Source organism: Meleagris gallopavo, chromosome 3 (assembly GCF_905368555.1).
Source record: "Meleagris gallopavo chromosome 3, MGAL_WU_HG_1.1, whole genome shotgun sequence".
In the NCBI taxonomy this organism is placed as follows: domain Eukaryota; kingdom Metazoa; phylum Chordata; class Aves; order Galliformes; family Phasianidae; genus Meleagris; species Meleagris gallopavo.
The window spans coordinates 67,478,868-67,505,194 of NC_139406.1; the positions used below are offsets into that span (position 1 = coordinate 67,478,868).

Genomic DNA, 26,327 nt, shown 5'->3' on the forward strand with positions numbered 1-26,327 from the left:
TCATTAATCAGTTTTTCTGCTTCCTGCATAACATTCTCTTATTTCTTCATTTTTTAAAGAGAAAAGAAAAAATAGCTATTTAGAAATTCAGTTATTACAGATCTTTATGTTCTTCTTACCTCCTTCATTTTCCTAGAGTTTTTGTCTTTTCCATCCTCCAGATCATTAATGAAGGCACTGAACCAGATTGGATCTGGTATTGACCACTGGTGTATCTGCTAATTACTAGCCTCCAACTAGAATTTATAAACACACTCTATGCCCAGCAAATCAGCCAGCTTTCTATCCACTTCATTGTCTGCCTATCCAGTCTATACATCAACCTCCTCTATAAGTCAAAGCTCTTACTGAAGTCCAGGAAGACAATAATCACTGTTGTTCCCAGACTCATCAAGCATGACTTCCCGACTTCCCCTTGGTGAATCCATGATGACTTCTCCTGATGATTTTCTTGTCCTTTATGGACCTAGAAATCATTTCTAGAATTAGTTGTTCCACCTCTTTCCCAAGGATCAAGATGAGGCTTACCGATTTGTATTTACCTGAGTCCTCCCTCTTGCCCTTCTTGAAGACAGGAATGATATTTTCTTTCCTCCAGTCTTCAGGCACTTCTTTCAGTCGCCAAAGATTAATAATTACACAATATACAAGGTCACCCTTGCTAGCAAAAACTGAGGCAAAGAATGCATTTGGCCCTTCATCCTTCCTCATGTCCTGTGAAACCTGGTCCTCTACATTATTCAACAGCATTATGCATTTTCCCCAGTCTTCTTTTTGTCACAAGATGTACTTGTGTCATGGTTTCATGATTTTTGGTTATCAGTATTCCACATCATAACATCATGTAATGCACTGGGGGTTTGACTGCTGATGCTCAAGTTCCGAGTGCCTGTCCGGAGGAGAAGAAGAACTACATTTCCCCAGGGGCCTTTGCGGTCAGCGAGGAGATATAACTCCCGGCAAGGTCACCTGATGTTCTCTTCTTTGCCTGCGCTTCTTCGCTTGCGCTTCTCCGTCTGCGCTTCTCTGCCTGCGCTTCTTCATCAGCTCAACTGGACTGCACTTCTCATCTCAGCATTGTGGTGAGGCCGATCCACCTTCCAGATACATACTTTCTCTCTCTCATTATATTCTGCTGATACTATATTTAGTAAATTAGTTTGTTTCACCTCAGATTGTTGCTGCTGTTTTCAATTATTTCGGGGTCCCCTATTTTCCTTTTCCGGGGGTGCGGATCCGTGGATCCCTCCGCCTTTCTAGTCATGGAACTGGGCCGAACCAACCTGTAAACCACTGATAACTTGTTGCCTTGATTTCTTGCCCATAGTCAATTCCATTAGAGCTTTAGCTTTCCCAGGTTCATCCCTGGCTGCTCAGACAGTATTTCAGTATTTCTCCTATCATAGACATAGAATGGCCTGGGTTGAAAAGGACCTCAAAGATCATCTAGTTTCAATCCCCCTGCCAAGGGCAGGGTTGCCAACCAGGCTGCCCACAGCCACATCCACCCTTGCTTCAACCCTCTAACCATTTTGCTTTTTTAATCTGACTTCCTATTCTTTGGGACAAACTTCTCTTGAGCTTTGTGGAGATGAACCTTGAATATAGATCAGCTTTTGTGAGCCTCTCTTACCTTATGGAATGTATCCATGAGACCTGCTTTGGCTGTATCCAGTCAAAGTCTGCTCTCCCAAGGACTAGGGAGGATAGCCATTGCTTTTCATCCTCCTCCCTGCCCTCAGAATCCTAAACTGCACCATTTCATGGTCACTGCAGCCAAGCTTGCCTTTTACCTTCACATGTCCAATAAACCCTTAATTGTTACTGAGTATCTTACCCAGCAGAGCACCTCTCCTAATTGCCTCTCCTCATTGGAGAAGGGAGTTACTTACCTTCAACATATTCCAGAGACATCCTGGATTGCTTACATCCTATTCTCACATTTCTGTAATCCCAACAAGATCATAAATCACAACACTTAAGTCTCATTTATGGATCCTGTGATCCCTTCTTGTCATGTCAGCCCTAGCCTTTTGCTCAGTGACCCCATCTGCCACAACCTCAGGGCTACTGGTTATTCTGTACCTCTCCCCATTCTGATCTCTGTGAAAGTTTGCATGACATCAGCAGTCTCTAGGAAACCTTTGATAATACTCTCCAGGAAGTTGTTTCAAAGGAAGATAAATCAAACTATAAGTATCTGAATCTCTAAACTAAATACCTCCTAACTAGAAAATTTAATTCCCCTTCATGTCAGTAGCTTTTGTCTCTCTTGGACATGCTGGATGTTTTATTGATATTTTTTCAGAGTATGATCTTACCTTCATTTGAAAGTAGCATTTTTTCTTTCTTTTTTTTTTTTTTTTTTATGAAGTGTGGTAAAAATAGCACTGATCTCCAAATAACCTATTCATTCTTTTGTCTGTAAAAGTCTTTGCAACACATTCAGAAACCCTCACTGTGATATATATCCTGCTTCTATGTCTACAAGAAAATAACACTTTAAAGTATCCTATTCTTTGCATATATTCACATTTCAGGTTCAGTAGTCATGCATACTCACCTTTTACTTTGGATTATGTGTTTATTTTTAATTTATTATAAAAAATAAAAATGCATTGTAATCTAACTGCCAGCCATCTAGCTCTAAGTCAAAAGGTAAGAGTTCACTGTCAGAGTTCTTGAAATTAAATAGTCTTAATCTATGAAATTTCACTTTTTGTTTTAAATATGTTAAATAAAAAAAACAGAGAAATCAATTCACTTAGTAGAAAAATATATATTATGTGTAATTATCCACTTACTTTCTTTTTAGCTTGCAAGTGGAAATGTCTTGAAAAAATAATTTTTCAGAAAATTCTACTCAGTTTTCACTACAAGTTTGTAAATTAACATCCAGAGTACAGATCAAACATAATATCAGCTTTCACTGTTCCTTCTATCTTTTTCTGTTGGCCCACAATGTCAGAGGTGGACGTTGGTGGTATGGCAGTAGAGGTTGATCCTTCCCATCAATATTCTGTTACATTTTGCTGCGTTGTGACAAATGGCAGAAGAGGGGCAGTCTGACAGAATGGCATCTGGCGTGGAAATGCACCTGAAGCAAAGATGTGTCAATAAATTCCTCCATGCAGAGGCACGCTTGCTGAACATTTATGGAAACCAAACAGCGTACAGTGAGAACAGTGAGGCAGTGTGTGGTGTCTTTTAGCAATAGCGACAGTGACATGAAAGACAAGTCACATTCCAAATGGCTATGCAGTTTTTTTAAAAGTGCAGCATGTAGGCTTTTTTTGTTGCTGGTGACAATAAATAGCTAATAGTGGTAATTATATTGAAAAACAGTGTTTTACAGCTGGGAATTTGCTCTGTCAAGGAGTGTTATTGTGCTGTTTGTATCTGTTGGAGTGTCCATGGAAATAAATAGGAAGCATTACTTTCAGAGTGACCTGCATACATTACTCTTCAATTGAATCTAAGTAATGCATTTATATTCCATCCATTAAGTAGCTGCGATTGAGAGAAATTTAGTATCTTCAAAAGCAGCAGTAGAGGCTTCATTTGCAAATAAAAAAAAATTTAAATATGACATTATAGACCTGCTTTAGTTTTCTGAAGGAATTTAGGATTTGACTCTGTGTGGAAATTAAGTGTAATAGAATGATTTTGGAAATTAAGTTAAACTTTTCTGTACATGCAGACAGGCACACACACATGCCATGCATAAAGCAGAGTAAATAAGATACAGTGGTTTTATATAATCTTATTTCTAACTCGAAGCACTCATTTGGTGGAAGTGATAGAGTTAATCTAACTTACTTACAGAGTCTATCATCTTCCACTGCTTAGTATTACTGTTTCATATCATCCCCATGCAGACTACAGGAAGCTGGCCAGTTTTCTTTTATACCAAACAAACAAACAAACAAGGAAAGTAAAAACAGCATATGTAAATTCAGCCTGTTCTCTTTAATTCAGTGCTTTAGCAAACGTGTCGAAGAACAAGAAATTTAGATTTTTAGATGCATTTTCTGGCATCAGTTGCAGAATTCTTGGTAAACTGCAGTTGATTCGATAACATGCCAGCACATCACAGGAATAAAATGTCACTTAGTCAGGAAATGGCATTTTCTGAACAACAATGGAGTTTCTTGTGGTTTACTGGCTGACAGTCACTACTTTGAACATACTGGGTTTCAAATTCCTGTAGGCAGCTCTAACCAGAAAAACATTTTTTATATTTTTTTCAAGTAATTTATTTTATGAAAATATAATAGAAATTGAAGATATTTTCAAGTTCTCATTTTAGAATCTTAAAAAAAAACACACTAAAACAGATTGCCCAGAGATGTAATCTGATCTGGCTGTGCATGTCCTGGTTCATTGCAGGGGAGTTGGACTAGATGGCCTTTAAAGGTTCCTTCCAACGCTAAGGATTCTATGATTCTATGGTTCTCTATATAATGTATTTCTACTGAATTTTGAGGGTTTATAAAAAGATTATAATACCTATCAAATTAATTGGAATATAGAAAAAGAAACAAAATAATTAGTGGACAAATGATGATAATGCAATGATCTATCATTCCATATTATATTTTTAATATTTTTAAAATATTTATTTCACATATCAGTACTGCAAGATAAAGAACAGGCGATCATTTAGCACAGGAAATTTTAATTTGTACAGTCATGTTTTCACATTATTACCAAACATATCAATCTCTGAATACAAGCTGAATCTTACTGCCTATCTTATGTGTTTTTTAGAAGTGTAAAAATTAGCATTTTAAGGTATGTTTTATCTCACTGTTCTAGCTTATATTTCATTGCAAGTAAATTAATCAATGCCACAGATTTGAATTTTTTTTTAAGTCTTTTCCACAAAAGAAGGTTAAGTAAAACAAAATGCATAATTCCTGTTGTGAGTGTGACTACCTGACAAGGAAAATATTCTGAACATATGTCCCTCAAATAATGAAGGTTATTTCAATTTTTAATTCATGCATATATTTATTTTAGTCACGCGGGGCCAGCTCAGTTCTCTGAAGCTTACTAGGCTCTCTGTAATGGTTAATTTAGCTGCAGGATAAATTTATCCTCTCGAGGACCTGTGCTATATTACTGAACATTTTCATATGCCTGTTCTGGATTGGCAACTGAAATTTTTCTTGTAGATAACAAAGGTTCTATGAGTCAGGATTTCAGTAAACCGTCTTCTAATAAATCTATATATTTGCACACAAGCAGCAGACCTCTTTCTGAATAACCATAGTTTCATTTTCAAGAATGCTCAAACTTTGAAGCCCTATTAGTAAATAAAGGTGACTGGCACTACTGGACAATATTATAGAGATGGAGAATTTTTTATATTGATTAGTACATGACAGTGTTCCAGTCAGTGAAAGATCTTTATGTTTGGTACTGCAATTAAATTCTTTACTATGAGAGAGTGGTGAAGTGCTGGAACAGGCTGCCCAGAGAGGTTGTGGATACCCTGTCCCTGGAGGTGTTCAAGGCCAGGTTGGATGGGCCCCTGGGCAGCCTGGTCTAGTATTAAATGGGGAGGTTGGTGGCCCTGCCTGTGGCAAGGGGATTGGAGATTCATGATCCGTGAGGTCCCTTCCAACCCTGGCCATTCTGTGATTCTGTGATTCTGTGAAATAAGAGCCATCTGAAGCAAAATAACTAGAAAAATACAGCAATGTGATAACCAAAAAAGCAGTGACTTCATATGCAATTACTGAAGTTTGTAGATGAATTAGTTGTGTGGAAGGAAAGATTATTTCATCCTTCACAATACATGTAATTAATTTTCTAAATCTTTTTCTAAGAACATTTCCCACTAATGCCTATAGCTTCTTTTGAGGTTATTCAGAATCATACAAATAGATTCTTTAGACATTTAAAATAGAAGTTTCCATTAAATAAAATATAATATTGAATAGGCAGGATCAAAACCATAGATTGTTAGGTCTTCAAAGTAAAGACTACTCTTTTTTTGTTGTTTTTATACGCTTTAGTACAATGGAGTTTTAGTCTCTATTTACCACCACAAAAAATACAACACATTACTACAAACAAAGTACATGTTGCATGATGTTTATCTAAATTGCAGCAATTACGTGCTATGACAAACTCTTTGCATAGTTCGTCTATGCACTGTTTTTACACAAAGCTTGTATGAAAGCTATGGTTCAAGCTTGAGACACGTAGGATGTTGTGTCCTCAAAATACAACTCCATAATCTAAGATAGAATTCCTCTATAGCATCTCTCTCTTCAGCTTTATTTACTGATCAAAAGGTCCTCCAATTCTGCAGGGTAATCATTTATCTAAATGACCTCTATTAACTTCCTTCAGAAAAATCTGGATGAAGAGGATAAAACCAGTCATCAGATTTATAAGAGTTGAAAGCTCTTTTGTTTGCAAAGGACTATAAATATAAGAAATGGCTTTTCATGAAAAAAAAAAAAAAAATCATAGAAATAAAGGTGTACTGAGGAAAAGGTACAGTCTTGAACTAATTTCAGTGGAAGTTATCCTTGTGAGAAACGTGTTCCTTCTCCTTCAAAATTCAAATTTTACATTTTATACACAGTGAACAAATATCAGATTCATACAGGTATGTTCTGTCTTGTAATGAAAACCAAAATAAAAATATGATAAAATACTATTTTACAGTCCCTATGTCATTAGATTTCAAAAGCACTAATCATCTCACCCACTTTTTCTTAATAAAGAGAAGCTATTCCTTTACTTAGGCTTATTATGTTTGTGCTTTGATACCTTTTCTGGTGTTCCAGCTGGAACTTGCCAATCATTATGAACAGTCTGTTAGATCTCATGCTTGCAGCAACTTTCACCCAAAATTTCTGAATAAGAAGTAAGTATCACTCAATTACAACAGGAACTTAACTCCTGAAATATGAGAGGACAGTATATAGCAGTATATTCTTCATAAACTGATTCTGTCTCCCTTAGACAAGCCTGGACAAAGTGCTTGACTGCAGAGCATATTTGGTGTGTATATGAGCTTGTGTGCTTGCAATACAAATTTCTGTATGCTGTTTCACCATGCATGCACAATATCTCAGATACTGTAGAGTGTTGTTCTTTGTTTCAGCATCTGTGCTTGGTGTTAGTTGATTATCAGTATATATTTCCTAAAACCCACTTTGTTGATGCTCAAATTATATCTATCCTAGTGTAAGCATACACCTTGTTCTATGTTCCCCTTAGTTTAAATACTTGCTTCCGTAAAAAGCAACAAGCTATTATCCTTTATAAGCAAAATTATGTTATTAAACAATGTCATGAAAGCAAATTACTCTTGGCCATTCACAGCTTGACTCCTTTTTCTGCCAATTTTGTTTGCTTGTTTTTCATGGAATTTCAAGAAAATATTCCTTATGCTTAGAAGAGAAAATACAATTGTAACATCGGAAAAAATAATAGACATGGTGTTTCGATTTTAAATTTTAATAAAACATACAACTTTCACATGTTGGCCTGAGACTTATTAGCCAGATGGGCTAAATTTACCTACTCTAGAAGAAGGATCAACAGCCTGATTTCTGCTACCATGGAAAGACAAATGGAGTAAAATTGGAGGAGGAAGAGATAAACGATTGTGAAGATCCATGAAGGATGGGCATACTGCTGGATGTGCATATAAAAGCAAACCACATCAATTACAGTTTCCTGAAGGACATTTTTATCCCCTTCTCCATTAAGCATTAGCCATTCTGCCGCATAGCGTGCATTTCTATTTCCTTGACAAAGAAAAAATCAAAATCTAGGATTATTTCTCGCTCTTGGCATGACATACTAGATAGCTAGTTTCCTTTCCCTAAACATAAAAAGTGTCATTGTTTTGTTTTGCTTTGTTTTACTGAAGAACTTGTTTTTAAAATGAAGTAGTTTTAAAATGAGTAGTTGGTTAAAAATTTTCATCGTTGATATCTCATGTACCCAGAAGTAAGCAACTTACTAAGTACCTTCAATAGCAGGATCACTTTTCCATTAATTCTGTACAACACATTTCTTTCCAACAAAGCAAATGAATACAGAGTTTGGCATGAGCTTAGGACACACTAATTTTTGCCATCTAAGACATCTGTACTGTGGAGCTGGGTTCGTTCATATCTCTAATTTACAACTTCTTTCTTCACTTGTCTCTTAATTGCCTTTGACACATCTTGGTGGCATTTGACCTAGTATCTCCAACATCTAAGTGCCTCCCAAACTGCTACTTCCCCTCCACTCCAGAACTGGTATCTCTCCTCCTTAATGAGACGAATCATTAAATCAGTTTTCTGCAGAGCTATGGAGTTTAATTTTAGCTTTTAATCTGAGCATCTAAAACGTTTGCTTTGGAGAACATAGAAATTAGATAAAAACATAAAACATTATGACCACTGAAATCTACATAGAATATATGTATTAATAACAGATTGATATAAAATAAAAATGATTAAACCAGGAGTCATATAGAATTTATATTCTAACTTTAGTTTGGCATTTAGTTTTGGCATAAACTCTGCATCCTGTTAGTTCTGTAATTAAAACTCTGCATCCTGTTAGTTCTGTAATTAGCAGTGATCTGAAGTCTCCTTCATCAGGATACACTTAATGATGCCCACACAAACACCCTCACATTTGTGGGTTAAGCAGTGCAGCTTCTGTTTTGGCCAATCAGATGACTTTTACAAATACAATATGAAGCTGACAGGTTTGGTTTTCATGAGTTCACTGGGTCTCGGCCTTGTGCTTTGTTTTGGCTGCACTTGCAGTTAAAGCCTGTCAGGTACAGGAACCACACTGATGGCTTCTTAGGAGACACATTACGTTTACTTAAGGACTGCACAGCAACTGGGAGGCTGGAGTGGGCAGGGGGAGATATATATCGGATGGCAAGAATTCTATGCCCCAAAAAATACTGTGGTTTTTACAGAACTCTGGCCACGTCAAATGTAGCAATTAGGTCTAGATCTGCCTGCCTATCCTCTCACAAGAATTCTTTGTGTGAGGTTCTCAAAGCAGCAGTGAAGAATATCTAGAAGTGGTTTTAGATTCACTCAGAAAAGAAAGACAGGAAGGTTACAGGAGATATTATTAATCTTGCTTGTGGGTGTCTATGTGGGCTGTTTAGTTAGCTCACTGTGCAGCGTTCAGATTTTGATGAAAGTCAACGTGTGAATTCTTCAATAGGAGGGAATGATATACAATGAATCTTGTTTTAATGATAAATGAACCATTTTAATGCTCTGTCGATCTCATTCTCTGTATTATCTCTTGCATCTATCTAGATAGAAGTGCCCAGCTACATCAAAATTACCATTTCTACCAAGAACACCGTTGTCTCATTTAGAGACACCCTTGTCACACATAAACAGTAGAGCTTTTAACAGTGTTTATGAAAGTATACAACTTGTACTGGGAAAGGAAGGAAAAGGTACTTAGTTCAGTTAATTAAAAATTACTAAGAATTTGTTAAGAAAGTTGTTTTCATTTTTATGTTTTTAAGAAAATTTAAGCAGTAGAATGTTTTTGTTTTTTTTTGTGAATGTGAATGAAAAAAAAGAATGTGAAACTTTTCCTTTTGCAAATGCTACATCCATTATTTTGGTGAAATTTATGAGAAATGCATGAAAAAAATGAATGAAGAAAAGTCATGCTTTAAAAATCTCGTCTCATATGCTGTGCATAGGTGCTCGCAAAAGAGTAAAACATTATTAAGAATACTGTATATCAGTCTTTTCAAAACCGTATTGAATGAGCGTGCTTTTATTATCTAATCAAGCATGTAGTGGACTCTGGGAGAAAAAGCAGATGTGCCCAAATTTTCTTCAGAGAGAGAAGAAAAAAAGAGTGTTTTGTGCTATCCTGGTGACAAAATAATAACATCAACAGGACAGTTCTGATCATTTACCTTTTTGCTTTTATTTCCCAGGAATAATATTCATGGCTTTTCTAAGAAATTGCCTATCTATCTCTCTTTCTTTTTACTGTGTTAAACTGACTGTTGTCAGAAGATGAGAATTAATGCCCGGAAAATATCTGTTTTTACTGTTCTGTTGTTTAATGTTATGGTGATGACACCATTCAAAAATCTAGTCAAGACTGGCTCATCTTTGCATAGATGAAGACAGCTGCCACATTTCTTTCCATGTTTCTACTACACTAAAGCTACCCAGGACTCACTCAACCTTTGATACATGCAAGAACGGTAAATACATATCATATCATAGTGATTAAGAACTGGCAAGGCTCTTATAAGTTAGGCAGACCGAACTATTTTCTACTTCATCAGAGAAGGGGCTGAGGATGCAAACCAAGTGATGAGGTGGTTCCAGGAGAATAATTTCATTACCTTTTTTTTTCTTTTTTCCTTTTCCCATGGGCTAGAGAGAATGCTTTATCATAGAAAGCTTTAAAGAATTCAGCCTACTTCCTTTATCCAGAAGTATGGCTTATAAACTGATTAGTAAGTATTGATGGGGAAGAAAATAAGTAGATTCTAATTATTTGGTCTAGCAAAGACAAGGCAGTTAAAGAAACATTCCAGTGTGTATGTGCAAAGCAATTCAAAAATCCAGCTAGAAATAGCTCAGAACTTTATAACCTCTTTTCCTATTTTAGTACTGAGAGAGAACAATGAGAATAATTAATGCTTGAAAAAAATTGTACTGTGAAACACGATTCTGTGCACTGGGACATATTCCATTGGTATCACTGCTCCCAGACTGAAGAAGCAGTTTTTATCCTCCTGACATCCAATTGTTTTGGCACATGTATTCTTTGGTACTTCATAGCACTGAAGTTGCGTAGTTCCAGTTTACTCTTCCTGCAAATACTAAGTAAATATATTTTCCCTCAGCTCACCAAACTATTTTTTTTCTTTTGGATTAGTGACATGGTATATGTCTATCTTTCATATCCTAGAGAAAATATGCTTTGATTTTTGTTGCCCTCAAGACAATATGCCATATGAGGAAATGGATCAGCATCAGTGATTTGAAGTAACATTAGTTCACAGGGACATTGTTTGTTGATTTTATATTTGAGATGTGAATGAACAAAAATGATGAAACTAAACAGTTTCATACTTTGGTAATTTAATATGAACTGATTTTGCCAGAGAACTTGTTCTTCTGTTTATAATAAGGAGGAACAAAATAAGCAAAATGATTTTTCCAAAACTAGTGAGACTCAGGTCTAGATCTGGAAGTCAGTTTTGCAGTTTGATACAATCTGTAGTGTTTATTGTCATCAGATAAAAAAGTTGAAAAACCCACTGTTTTTTTTTAGGCACTACTTCTTCCAGGAAAGATATAGCAATAGCAATGTAGACGGATCAGCTTCCTGATCTCAAATACATATTGATTTTGCTATTGAAAACCTAGTAGATGACTTTTTAGTGAAGTGCAATTTATTTTTAAAATACTACTAACTAATTTATTGGTATATCATCAAAAATATTAACTTGGCTATTTTACTAATAATTCTGAATGCTTTAGCAATGTTTTGCAAGAATGTCTTGCAAAACCAAAGTAAAGTTCTGTGATTGCCTTTCATTCTTAAACATCTTTAGCTTTTAAAATGCATCATAAAACAAACAAACAAACAAACAAACAAAAACCCCTAAAATACTGAGTTACAGTGGATATGTGAGTTAATGTATTTTTTCCTCAGATCATAGATTATTGTCAGGAGAAAAAAAAAATAATGATTCCATTTCAAGATTATTTACTTCAAGCAAAATTGTTTTAGCCATAGGATCAATACTTCTATAGCATGGAGCTGCACTCAGCCATAAATGGATTCTATGTTCGAAAGTTAATCAATCAATTAATTGAAGAATTAACAAATATCTCATATGCACTTGTTAAATGATGTATGTACTATAAACAGTAGAAAACATGCCATGAAATGCTGTTAAAAATTGCCTCTAGTAATTTTCTATTTAAGATATGATCTACGCTATTATATATATACAATGAAAATTTAAATTACCAGGGCTTTTAATACATACAGAAGCAGTGTAATGATGCTGCCTATTAGAAACTGAACAATGTTATTAAGTTATTAAGAAAATAACATTTTTAGAAGGATTATGTTTCCTTATAACTAGGCAATCCCATTAAAGCCATTAAGAAGAAGAAGACCAAATATGAATGCATTTAGCTGAAAATTGTATCTTTATCCTTATTTTAAATATTTCAAACTTTTTTTTCATTTGGAAATAATGTGATATAAAAGACTTTTACTAATCTTCTCAGAGGTGCAGCTTTATATGATACTGATTGGCAGTAACTCATGGTGTTAATCATCAAGCCCTGGAAATTAAATAATAGCTACTCTGGACCAGACACCAAGTCCAGCTGTTACAACATCATATCTCCACTAGAAAAAAGATAAGAGCACTAGGACTGAGAAAGCAAGTTTGGGAGGAAAAAAATACAGTAAAATTTAATAAAGCTTTTTGTTTGTTTGTTTTGTTTTATTGTATTTATTAGTTGGAAAGACAGAACTGAGCAAATGGGAAGCTGTAGTCTCATAAGACTACCAAATCATTTTGATTAAAACAAAGAACAAAGCATTGTTCCTGATTTCATATGACCTAATATGAAAGTCTATATTTCAAAGAAAGAGCGCACACGTTTAATAAAACACAGCGCTGGATAAAAATGGAGCAACAAACAAATCTGGAATATCATCTTTTTTGGCTTTCAATATCGCAGAAAATGGATGACGCCTACTTTGCTTTCCAAAGGATATAAAGCAAGCCTATAAACATGATTGCGTATGGAAAATATGTAGTCATCAATTTACATGTGCCTAATCCAGGGATCTTAAGTGGCATCACTGAGGATGCTGGTCCCTTTCAAGACAAATATATGAACATTTAATCTTATCCTGTGCAAATGTTAATGTGTACTAAAACTGCAGTGGTTTCTTCCCATTCATGTTCTGAGCTTTGCTTGCTCATGTGGCTTTTTCTTTACCTCCCAGACAGTCTTTATTTCAATGCACAAGTTGCTGCACTTTTGCTCTCTTCCCAGTTGCACCTGGGGAGAGTGAGAGAGTGGCTGTGTGGTTCTGAGCTGGCTGTCAGGGTTAAATCACAGTAAAATACAGAAATGTATCCTTGCAATATCCAAGCTAGTCATACTCAGAATACAGATCTGAGCTCGAGTGTAATATGATAGCCAACATTCCTAATTAACTGGGTTTTTAGCCAGCTGGGTAGTGCTAGACTGCATGGCAGCAATCACAAAGCAGACACAGCCTGTGATAAAAAATATTTTTTTACATACAGAATTTTTTTCATTTCATCATTTTCTAAAAAGTGTTGTAAATACAGGTGAAATGCTACTCATCTTCTTTTCTCTCTTTGATCAGCACTTTTAACTAGCCTGAGTCAAGTGTAAAATACATCCCTTACATGGAGACCTTAGTAAAACACAAATGCTATGTACTCCTTCATCATCTTCTCTAAACAATGAACTGATGCAGAAAGGTATAGCAAAGTATAATAGTACCCAAAAGCCTAAATAAATTATTTCAGAAGGAGAAAGATATTTATTTTTAATAATTCTCCTTCTAGTACTTTTTTTCTAGAAGGTGGAAAACTGAAACTAGAAAATAAGTAGTCCAAAGTCTGCAATGATTCTTTATTACTATACTGTCATATAAGATTTTTCTTTATCAGTGGTTGTTCAGTTCACAGTATGCGTTCAGACAGCAGTCACGCTACACTGTACATCGAGTCATTATCATACACCTGTGGTGTCTCTTTTATGCCAAATGATCAAAAAAGCTACAAAAACTTAATCCACAAATTGTTTTTTGATTAAAATTTTTATTTGTTGAAATGGTACTACATAAAACCTAAAAAAAACTTGTGAAAAACATACATAAATAGTTTTTTTTTTAATGTTCAAAATACTCTGAAACACAGAAAAAAAACCACACTTCTGCAACAAGCAAATGTATTCACTAATTGTTTAATTACAAGAAAAAGGAAATAAGGTCTTATGGATGGTTTTATGCCCAATTATGAAGTATAATTCCCTGAGTATGGCCACAGTTTTTTTCTGTTCTCATTCTACAGTACAAGGCTAGAAGCACGTGCCCTTCCCAGACAATTAACTAAAGGACCTTCATGTTCAGAAGATGGAATTAAGCATAGTTAAATAACTCTGTAAGAAGGTTTCTTTTGTCAAAATCAAACAAATGACCTAACTAACACAGGAACCATTAGTGCTTTCTTCTGCCTGTACCTCTCAATTAAAGTCATCATGTCTGCTGGGCATGTTGAACAAAGGCCAAGCATCCTCATCAGTCTGGACCTGTAAGAACCTGGACATCTCTGCTAAGTGTCTGTGTTTAGAAGTGCTTCCACAGATGTTCAGAAGTTTAATGTCTAGGGTGTGGGTGTCTAATCTTTTGGGTTGCCTAAGCCTCATAGAGTGAGGAGACCACGTTGTCTTGAGCCACATATAAAATATGTAACATAGTTAATGTATATAAGCAACAGAACCTTTAAATATATATGTATATTTTTTAAATAAAACATAAAAAAGTGGGCAACTAAAAGGTAACCCTAGTGGGATAGTGTTTTTGTGACACTATTGAATGTATTAACTTTTTTATTATATTATTTTACAAAGTAACACAAGCCCAATTTTAATAATTAAATAAGAAAATTTACGTCTGCTTAATAACAAAAATCATGAGTCTTCAGAAGCACACACACATCTAGGTGGATTGCAATATTATTATCAGCAATCACTGCGTTTTACTTGCTGAGTGGCATGAGCATATGGAAAGAACAGTACACGTGGGTTTTGATTGGACTGTGTGTGTGTGGCACTGTGAGAGGTGGAGTTTTCACTGCAGTGTGCCCTTCCCTACAGAGCATTTTACTGTCATCTATGCAGTCTGCACTCGAAGAATGCCCAACTGACTCATGAAAAATATTGCAAATTATCATCTAAGAATGTTAAAAGTTTATGGATCTGGTGGAGCCACATTACTGGCTGTTCAGGGCCACACAAACCCATGGGTTGGATACATATTGGTCTAGTGTATGACCATACACTAAATGAATTTCAGCTTAATTAATATATCTAAGGTAGCATCAACTGTTCACCTTTTATGATATATAGAGAATTCAGCTTAATGTTGCTTTGTCATGGGCTTTCTTTTATATTCAATCATAATTAACTGAAGTTTCAGATAAAAGCACTCATTTTACTTTCCACATATAGCCGTAGCTTGCTGTGTCACTGATGGGAGATACATGTGAGCATATAGAAAAAAGAAAAGGTCCTGAATAATTTGTAAAGGTGAATTACAAATGAGTGACAAAAGTATCAGAATAATAAAATAAGTTCACAGGGACTAAATTGCTCAAGAGCTGGTAATGAAACATGCAGCCCTTCAGCTATCATATCTACTCATTTATCTTACCTAGTTAACATATTTCTGTAATCCTTCTAAAATGTACTATCCAAATTCATTATCAGTTATTTCTGTAAAAGACGATTAAAAAAATCCCTTTTACCTGCTATAAAAATATCAGTTTCCTATTCAGAAAGCATAAATTGTCAGATAGTTGTTTAAAGCCTTGTTTCACGTCTTCAGTTAATTCTAGAAACGAGACCCTAAGATTCTCCAAATAACAGAAAATGTCTATAATCCACCAGAGAATAATGAAGCAAATGATATTTCTGAAACACCTTCCCTGCTAGTCAGCCCCTGAGCACTTCAACAAAGCACTCTGAGTCATTCTGATAAAGAGGTGGTGTGACAGAAGAAATGAGCCACAGGTTGGAGATCCTCAGGCAAATGCAACCCAGTGCATATGGTACATCATTACCAGTCTGATTTTAATGAAGTTTTAGAGCCTTAAATCTCGCATCACAGTTGGTGCTGATATGCGTTTTACTGTTATTGCCTTTCATTTGCCAAGTAAAGATAATTGATGATCTTTACTTAGAGAACTTGTAGATTTTGGAGCTGTCTATTTTTAACAGTGATTTCTAGTTGCTTTTTTTTTCCCTATATGTGTGCATGCTTTCCTTTATGCAGATTTTTTACTGAGTCTAATGACTGTTTTAGTGTTTTTAAAATAGAATAAGTAAAAGACAAGATTCTTTATGCAACTGAACAAAATTTTTTTAATATTTCCCCTGATATCAATGGAATTAACTGTGAGGAAAGATTATACTAACCTAATGGAAGAATATCAGTGTTATTGAGTATGCCTTCTACAGACTCACTGGATCTAATTCATCATGCTATCACTCAGAAGATTGCATTAAAACAAATGGAGGGATCCTTGGTTTCTACTTAGCTCTTTTATTATCAAGACAATTATTGAAAATATTGACAAACAGTAAAATGAAGAAGAGATAAGGAAAGTCAAACAGAAATAAACAGAAAAATAACTGAAAATGAAATAAACAGGGCAAATATTAAGAAAAAGAAAGAATAATCAGCCATTCAAAGTCGATCTTTTCTAGAGAAAGACATATAAAAATTACTGCTTATGTACTGCATCTCTTGTGTCAATATTTTGCTTTCTTTTTGCTGTTCTGAGTGATCTTCTATGTCCTATGAGACAGTCTGCAGTTCATGCCTACTTCCCAGGTTCAAGAATACAGTCATTGCTGGTCTAGAGTTCTTTGCCAGACATTTTCAGTTTGTTACTATCACAACTAAAATAACAATTCCTGTGAGAATATAAGTAACAGATAAATACTCAGAATTAATATAATTGTTCAGCACACTTTGAACCTGTTATGTGCAAGATCAGCTTATTATATGTTCTGTGCTCTGTGCAACCTGTATATAGCTCAAAAGGAAAACATATTTTAAGATCCTGTTTAAATAATAGAACTTGAGCACAGAGAGTAGCCCTCACTACAGCTCTTTGGAGTATGCTGTACATTTTAAAATCTAGTCCATCCTTTTGTATATTAGTAATAGACTCAGTTTAAAGAAAATAAAAATATTCTGGTTTTCAAGGCTCTGACAACATTCAGATGACTGTATCTTAAGATTAAATATACAGAGCTTTATTCCAAATGGCAAGGATGTGAGGGAATGAAGAAGTCATCAAGAAAGATATCTCAAGTTTAGTCACCCATTTGGCTCTTACAAATGTGTCAGTAGTACACAACCTTATCTCAGTTGTTCCTGGCTTCAACACAGACGCACATACACCTTGCCCTGCTTCCTCAGGCTTTGAGCACTATCATGTTAGAATATAACCATCACAGACCTTTTGAAGACATTTTCCACCTAATAAATCTCTTTTGTTACTCAGCAAATACTTGTTGGTTTTCTCTTGTGGCTCTTGCTCAACATTTCCCTGATATCATCAAATCAAACTCTTTAGAGATTTGAGTCCTACTTTACCTACAAGCTGTTAACTCTGTGTTAATTCTTCCAGAATTGCCTTAAAAAGCTTCTACATTAAAAAAAACCCTGCAACATGGCTGTTCTACCATTTCAAAGCTAAACAACATCTGCAACATTCACTGAAAATGTGCAGTAAAGTATACAGGTCTCATTTCTTACTTATTGCCATAAATATCACAAGTTTTCTGCTTATGTATAATTTCCTTATTCACATTAACAGTGAAGGAGGCCTTTGAAAGTCTCAAAGTCATAATCTATTAACTTTATCTGAACTGTGCAAGTCAGTTCAGGCTTTGGATGACATAAAAAAAATATAATTTTCTCAATACTTAGGTAAAATTTACTAAAATATTGGATTTATTTAGGATGAATTCTGCACTGAAAGCAGACTTTAATTAGGTGTTGCATTGCTTAACATTGCTCTGGAAAAAATGTACCTATATGAGTACAACTTACAAGTTCAGTTTTTAACCAATCAGGAGAGTTGATCATATGAAAGGTAAATAAATAAATAAATAAATAAAGTGTGGTCCTTTTAAAAAGGAAAAAGAAAAGGAGAGTTATGGGAGGTTTTTGATGTTTCTTTCGATGATCACAGATGTTCACCTAATGAAGCTGAATGCCCAGACCACTGCGATGCTCCTATTTTTAACATTAGTAGTCTTAGATTATTTATGCTTTGATAATGAGATACAATGAAAAGACTGGATCAAAACATCAGTAAAGTGTTGGGATACATATATTTTTCTTCAAACCACACTGTGGGAAAAGAAACCAGTTTATATTAGGATGATGAACTACCCTTGCTTGAGAAAGATGTGATAAAGTCCTTCACAGGGAGATTACTGCAAAGTTTGTGTCTGCAAGAGATGTGTAAGACACTAGAAGCTGCTGTTAAATGATCTACAGAGGGAAAAGTATGAACTTTGGTGAGGTTAAGGACTATTATTACTGATATGGACATCTTCAAGAGATCATAAATTACAGGGTTGAGAGAGCAGGAGATGCAGAGAGTAGTATCTTAAGGCAGTCAGAGACACTGTCTAGTTTCCTACTAGACATCAGTAATGTTAAAAATCTGTCCTGAAAATAAGTAGTAATATCTCCTTAGACTGAAATGAAAAAACAGCTAGCTATCTTTCATACATCAGTAGTAACTTAAATAAATCTCTCTCCTAATTTCAGCGGGTGGTTGTACCAGCTGACCTCCTGAGGAGACTCTACCTATTGATCTTGTGAATATCTTCTCTGACACTATATTATCAATATCTTACATTCCAAGAAGAAGTCTCCTTCCAGGAAGGAATATCCCTCCTTGGAAATATTCAGAAACCATCAGGACACTGTCCTGGGCAACCTATTCTAGGTATCCCTACTTGAGCAGGGGATTGGACTAGATGACCACCAGAGGTTCCCTCCAACCTCAACCATTCCATGATTCTATAATCTTATACAAACACTGAAGCTTCTGTGTTGAAAGGGAAAGAATATTTAAGATATGATTATTTCAGCTTTCTGCTCCTAATTCATGCTATGAGTCAGTTGGCTGAGGGCACTGTCCAACCAGGCACTTATCAAACTGAATTCATTTTCTGAGACTGATTTTCCCTGCAGTAGGTACTACACCAACAATGGTGGCAGCTCAGGAGGGTGAACATGTGGTAAAAGAATGAGTCCACTAAAGTTGTACTCAGACTGAAGAATTTAACTCTTATTCTCAGAGAGAAGAGACTGTTGCACTGGTCCACCTTCCAGTCATCTGTAACATACATCCTTACTACTAGGATGACTCATAGACCTTTACAGAAAATATTTACTGAACCATCCCACTAGCAGAGGATGATGTGGGCAGAAAGGAGAGAGCCTTGTGAAACAGAGATCAGAGTAACTGAATTTCATTTGTATGGTGATCTTGTACCTCTCTGCTCTACACAGATATTTATTTTTTTTCTTTAAAGATAATATAAAATGCAGGAGAAAAAAAAAGGAAAATCAAAAAAGTAATTTATCTTTAAATAGCATAACCCAGTAAAATGATGCTTCACATTAACTAGAAGAGAAAGCAAAATAAATCCCAAGCAGATAGCCACCCAACATTATAGCCTGTAGCTAGCAGCTAATGGATAGTTAGCCAGAGGCTATCTGCAAGCCTGGAGGGGAAAATAAGCTGGCAATTCCCATCCAGTGTGTATGTGCTTAAGTATTTGCTTCACAGACTGACTCATCAGCTATGGCTTTTTGGTTCAGTGTCAGTCCACACGACTTGTGGTTCTCAGCTGCAGCAAGCAGGCGACCTACCTTTTCAAACAAATTCCTTTAAGTCCTGGAATAAAGCTTGAAGAAAACCTTGGGGAAACCAGGACTTCTGTTGCAGTGTGTTTATGGACAATTTTCTTTAATTCTTCAAATAAGAGAGGTATACTACTCAATCAAATTACAAATCTGGGCTATCATTTCAGATTCAAGCTTTGGGAAAAAAAAAAAAAAGACATTTCAGAAAGAAATTGTATAGGTTAAGTAGTCTGATTGACAGAACAACTGACAATGTGGGAAGATCACTCTGTATATCATCAGTGAGGCCACAGAATTTTACAACATTTACAAAAAGGAAATGGTGTCCCACATAAAATTTACCTTAGATAGTCCTGAAAGAGTTTTTGTATTCATGCAGCAAAGTCAGACACTGAACAAAAATATTTGCTAGTATCCTGGAAGAGGTTTTAGCTGCACTAGTTTGATTCTGTTTAGCAGTTAATTTATCATTGTCGTTAAGCAGAGATAATTATTTGGACCATGTTACTAGTATTACGTGTGACTTCCATTTTCTGAGCTTGATGTTTCTGAGTTGTTCCAGGAATCTCCACTGTTTGCATCTGAGTCCTTATCATCTAAGAAAGCCAACACATTTATTTGACAGATTCAGTCCGATGTCTAGCTTAGTTTCTTTTGTTGACCTGTCTGCACTGTGGAAAAGTGCCATACCACCTGATTTTGGCATTTCAAATTTTCTTATAAACTTTCCACATCGATAATAAGACTTGGAGCTAATCCAAATGGAAAGGAGAGCATCTGTCCCTAGACCCAGGCTGTAAATGAGGGGTTACTGGAAGTTAAAATCTCTACAGATCTGCATTTTGTCATTTTTAGATTATTATCCTCTCCATACCAATGATTCTGAAATCAGAGGGAGATACATCAGAAACTGGAACTAAACTGTTTCATGTTCAAGATAACCACAGAGGTTACCAAAACATTCATTAAGGATTTCTCCACAGTACAGTTGTTTAATTGGAGACTCTGGGATTTAATTCAGGTCCAAGATCTGTCTGATGCCAAAGTAAAGATTAAAAACCAGGCATCCTTGACCAGTATTCTCTTGTTTTGTCAAGCCAGTGAAACATACTTCACTTTCCATGACTAGGTGTGAAAGCTGGAAATTAGTTTTCCTAGCTCTCTAGGGGAATTTAAAATACTAGTACATAAGAATTGGTATAGTGAAGGAGAAAACTTCTGGCACTGGCACACATGAGCAGTTATTTACTGGTGTAAACAATAAATCTGTAGAAGAATGAGACTCTAGTTCAATACATTTCCGAATGAATATCACAAATGGAGTTCCAAACTTACAGCTATGGTCACCAAAATATTTCTGCCTTTACAGTGAAATGTGTCTGCGCACATAAAAATGATAAGTTAGACAATGGACCCTGGCACTGAGTAATGACAGAGAGCTTCTTACTTATGGTATTTGTCTCCCACTTTCAGTACAGGGTTGTTTGGTTTTGTTTGGTTTTGTTGTTGTTTTTTTGTTTTGTTTTGTTTTTTGCTTCATCAATTGGACATTTGGTTTCTAGTTGATATCAGTCTTTTCTCAGTGTGTATAGACACTGCTAACATACACAAATTTTTAATGCCCCTGCAGAAGTGTGTTAGAATCCAAATGCAAATCTTTGGAATGTTACCTGGTGCTGGGATGAGCAACATGTCAGTGGAAAAATCCACCTGTAAAGAATCTCAGTCCAGTATTAAGAAACTGCAGAATAGGACTTCATGGAATTCATTTTTAGAAAGCTTATTAAGACCAAGGAAAAAATGAGGCACCTTTATAGTTACCAAATTCCTTCTGTATTTATTTTCTTGCTGCACAGAATACAACAGCAAGAGAGCCCTATGTATAAGCAACAATCTGATGAAATTCTATATCACATTACTAATAACAAAAAAGTAGAAAATGAGTCAGGAAAAATAACTTTGATAGTATTATTTCTTAAAAAAATCATGAAGATACTGTCAAGCATATTTCAGTAAGCAGTAAATGAACCCTGCTTGCACTATAAATCATTAATGTTTAATCACCAGCCAATGCCTCAATAAGCTCACTGGCATGGAAACTCCAAGATACTCAAAGGATAGTTCTAGCAAATCTGGCATGCATGGTTGGCTTGTGTGCTTAATTACTGTTTATGCATTGGCAGTATCCAAGCAGTTGTATGTAATAAATAGAACACTGTCACACTGTCCAGATGGTTTTAGATTCAAGGCCTAGGGAGTATGTTTGAAGATTACAGGCCTGATTTACTAACAATTCACACCAGCTCAATTGCTGAAAATCATGCTAATAGCATACGTTTCAGCGATTGCATCAATGCAGAAATAAATATACTATTAATGACTATTTAAAAAAAACATTTTATCTTCTATTTATCCACTCTTGAGAGGAGATAGAATAATTCTGTGGTTTGAGGCATGAAACAGCTTTATTTCTGCAGTGTCCAGTTGGTTTGAGAGAAATTTGCTTTTTTACATAGAACAAAGGAGTGCCAAGCAGAAATAATCCAAGCTATCATTGAAAATGATAGTTTATGTATTAGAATCAGTATAGCTGCTTTAGTGTGCTTATCTGCCTTAATTAATTAACACTGAAAAGAATTAGGGTCAGAATTACTTGTCAGCAAATTAAGAATGAAATCATAAATTGTTTCAGCCTTTACCGTACATACAAAAAAATATGCTATTATTTTCTAGCTGGGCAAAAGAAAGTTTATTAAGAACTGCTGTCTTTCTCATACCAAAAATGAACTTGCAACTTGTCCCCAGTGTATTAAATTACTTTTTAAAAATTTTTTTAGAGGGAGTGAGGGGAGGGTGGGGTGGAAGAAGAGAAATAAGGAGAGAAGTTGAGAGGGAAGATTTAGAGAGAAGGGGTAGTTTTATTAAATAAATTAATGCTTACATATACTTCCATGGACCAAGGATATGTTAAATATGAAATCGAGTTTTTATCTGTTGAGAAAGTATAATTATCTCCCATTTTAATATGAATGACCTATATGGAAGATTATAGGATGATCGGGATAAAAGTGAAAATGAAGATGGATTTCATTCTCTCTACAAGAATAGGACATTAAGTGAGATATTCTTCTTTGCAGCATGTGGGGAGAAAAAGAAGGAACGAATACGTCAGGAGTAGGTGACTGGACGGATCACATGGATATAGCGACAACAAGAGAGTTGAAGCTACCCTTATGTAAAAGGTAGTGAATTTTCCCATTTGTTTAGGTAAAAAATATTACTGCCTATCAACAGTTTACAGGCTGGTTCGGCCTGGTTCCGTGACTAGCAGGGTGGAGGGATTTTGCGAATCCGCACCTCCAGAAAAGGGAAACAGGGAAATCCGAATAATTAAAAACAGCGGCAACGATCTGAGAAGAAACAAACTAATTTACTAAACATGGTATTGGAATGTAAGATAACAGACTATAATATAATATAATTGAAGCTAATAAATCAAATATGATGAGAGAGAATATCTGAAAGCTGTAGGCCCTTACGCTAGTGCTGAGGCTATGTGTGTGGTCAGGATAAGCAGCAGCGAGGAGAGGCTGATGATCAAAAAGAGAGGTCAGATGAGCTACCAAGGCCTTATATCTGTTCCCCCTGAAGAGAAATGATAACAACACAGCAAACAGTATTCTGGGGAATGTAGTTGTTCTTCTCTTCTTAGACAGGTACCTAGAACTGGAGCATTAAGACTTTAAATCCCAGTGCACTACATGATGTTATGAAATGGAATGCCGATAATCAAAAATCATAAAACCATGACACTGCCAATTGATAAATTACCAAAGTGAACAGAATTAAAACAGGAAATTTGTTTTTGATTGACAAGAAAGTTTTCTGAAAAATAAATTAGAGACCATATTTGGTAGCCATCAGTCATATTTCACTGTTTTATGATCAGTTCATCAAGAAGATGCTGTTCTGTAACTTCTTACTTATCATAAAACAACCACCTGGAATAATCCAGAATTATATGCAAAATAGTATTTTTGATAATGAAAACTTAGATCTTAACTCAGTAATTCAATTCATTCTGTATTATTATTATTATTATTATTAATCCTTATCTGCTTGACCACTCATCTACAGCCAGCTATTCCCAGGATAAAGTTCATTTTATGTAAAAACAGCTATCCGAAATAGAAGGGTAACTGCATCACCACTGACTGCAAAAGGACTTTAGGAAATTAGTTCAGATGTTGATGGCCACAAGGAAAACATGGTAAAACTGAGAGTTACAGTTATTGCCTACACTCAAATAAAGAAAAAATAAATAATTGTCCCATTAACCTAGGAGACACCTTTGTTTAAATTAATGATATACTACTTCTGCATTACTTCTGCTTATGGGGAATTGGAGTAGAAAATGAAGGAGTGTCTTCCTTTTTTAGATCTTGATCTTGATACAATAATAGTATTCAAATACCTCCTAACACATGCCAATATATCCTTCAAAAATGCCATTCTAATTTATCTTTCTTTCTTTTTTTTTCTTTTAAATTAGTGTTGCAAAAGGATGATAATAAAATATTCTTTGTGTTTAATCACAGAAGACTGTCTCTTTTCCTAGACTGGCCCTGGCAATTCTTTATAGTTTGTTTGGAGTATGGTGGGGTAAAGACATGCTAAAAAAACCAAACAAAAACAAAACAAACAAAACAAAACAAACAAAAAAAACCCACAATGCCATCAGCATTAAAATATATATATATCTTTAAATATATAACATGAAAGGGCTTGACCAGTGAGACAGGTAGGAGGGAAAGGATCCAAGCCTTAAAGGCGAATTGGCTGCAGCAGTTTAACTCGCTCTCACTTTAGCTGAAAAGGTATTTTCTCTGTGGCTGGATTTTTCAAAGGGCAGCCATGTATACAGATCTTTAAATTCCAGCACCATTTATTTTCTCAGGCACAAGGCAACAAAAACAGTACTTAAAGATGTTACTGAAATATACTTACTTAAAGGATCTGTCTAGAGGTTGTCATTTCTTTACATTTTTATCTTATGTTTTGATAAGGTGTATCACAAGTCCAATGTATTCTCGTTTCCTTGTGACACTGTGCTTTCATTGCCAAGAGAGCAATGATGAGATTGTTGTATAAAGGTTGTCATGAGGATGTAATAGAAAATATCTTTCTGGCTCTACTTCTGAATTTATGGAATGGTTTTAAACCGTTGGAAAAAAAAGCTTTAAAACTGTTTTACTAAACAAAACAAAACAAAACAAAACAAAACAAAAACAACTTTTTTTTTTAATAGTTAATGGTGATGTAGTAATACATTCAAGAGCAGAAATAGACTATATGGCATTCTCAAAACAGCAGTTTTATTAAGTAATGACCTAAAAATATTGACATTTGTAAGACAGAAAATACTACCAACTAAAATTGGGCATTTATCTCCTTTCATTCTTTCCTTCAAATGAAGTTATACAGGAGTAGTATCCAAAGGGCTATCTATTGCAAAAGCTATAAATGCTGCAATAACAAAGTTAATAGGATAATTTTAAGCTGTCATTCTGAAATACCGATTGAAGCAATTGTTAAACTGAAATGGTTGTGTCTGTTTATACAGCATAAATTTAAAGACAATTCTACATAAACACATTAAGAACTGTATTTCAGTGGCATTATAGCCTTCCAAGGAACAGAAAACTGATAACTAGAAGCTGATAGATAAATTTAGCATTGCTGAGACTCATAGAAACAAATTGAAATGAAATGCAAGTATAAAATCTCATTTCCTCCAGACCTCTGAAATTTTAGCATATGTATTGCTTTTGAAGAACTGGAACCTATTTATAAAGTTTGTGCAGAAACAGTTTTACAATACTATGGTTAGAGAGTTAGGCATGATAAGCATATAAGAAGTGACAGGGAAAATGAACTGATTGATCAGTCAAAAGTACCAGGAATCAAAGAGAGGTTGTAGGGCTTTAATTCCTGACTTAAAAGAAGGTACAATATCCCAGAGATTTTGACTTTCAGTACTTAAAAATTATGCAGCTGTAATCAATGAAAGGCAGTCTTACGACGAATATAGGAGCAATATCAGTTCTTGTGCAAATTATAATTTATCCTTAACTAAAAAGAAATTCAGGGGCAGCAAAGTTCATATTCTGAAGTTCACTGGAACAATGGTGTCATCTTTTTTCTGTTCTTGTATATGATGCTATCTCCTCCCCAAATGACTCTATCAGACAGATGGAAATTCACCAGCAGACAGATCATAATACACTACTTTCTTACATGTTGAATACTGATGCTCCTTGGCTGCTTCTCCTCTCCTACAGCAGGCTGCAAACACCGGGAATAATTCTCCTATCACAGGCTGCAGCTGTCACAATGAAACTAGCATGGTGGCTGAAGCAATCTCCATGAGCTTTAGGACTTTCTTTTTTCCTGAAAAACAAACATCAAGCTGTGAATGCCTGAGTCACAATTTGGTTACTGTTATGCTATTTGGGTTGTTTGGCCATCTATATACTGCCTTTAAAGTAAATAGAATCAGATGCAATTTACCCTTGAGAAAAATCTCTGGGATTCACATA

At 35.2% G+C, this 26,327-nt stretch overlaps 1 protein-coding gene across 12 annotated transcripts in view; it reads right to left on the bottom strand.

Annotated features, from left to right (window-relative positions):
* The window catches only part of LOC146544758 (uncharacterized), a 74,728-nt gene that overhangs the window by 44,956 nt on the left and 3,445 nt on the right, over positions 1–26,327 (bottom strand). For all 12 annotated transcript variants that reach the window (XR_014882605.1, XR_014882599.1, XR_014882604.1 and 9 more), the window contains exon 2: positions 26,026–26,178. Coding sequence is in view for 2 of the 12 variants with exons in the window: in XM_085221348.1 (XP_085077474.1) it covers positions 26,026–26,027 (2 nt within the window). In the remaining 10 variants the exon portion in view is untranslated. The remainder of the gene's footprint in view (positions 1–26,025; positions 26,179–26,327) is intronic.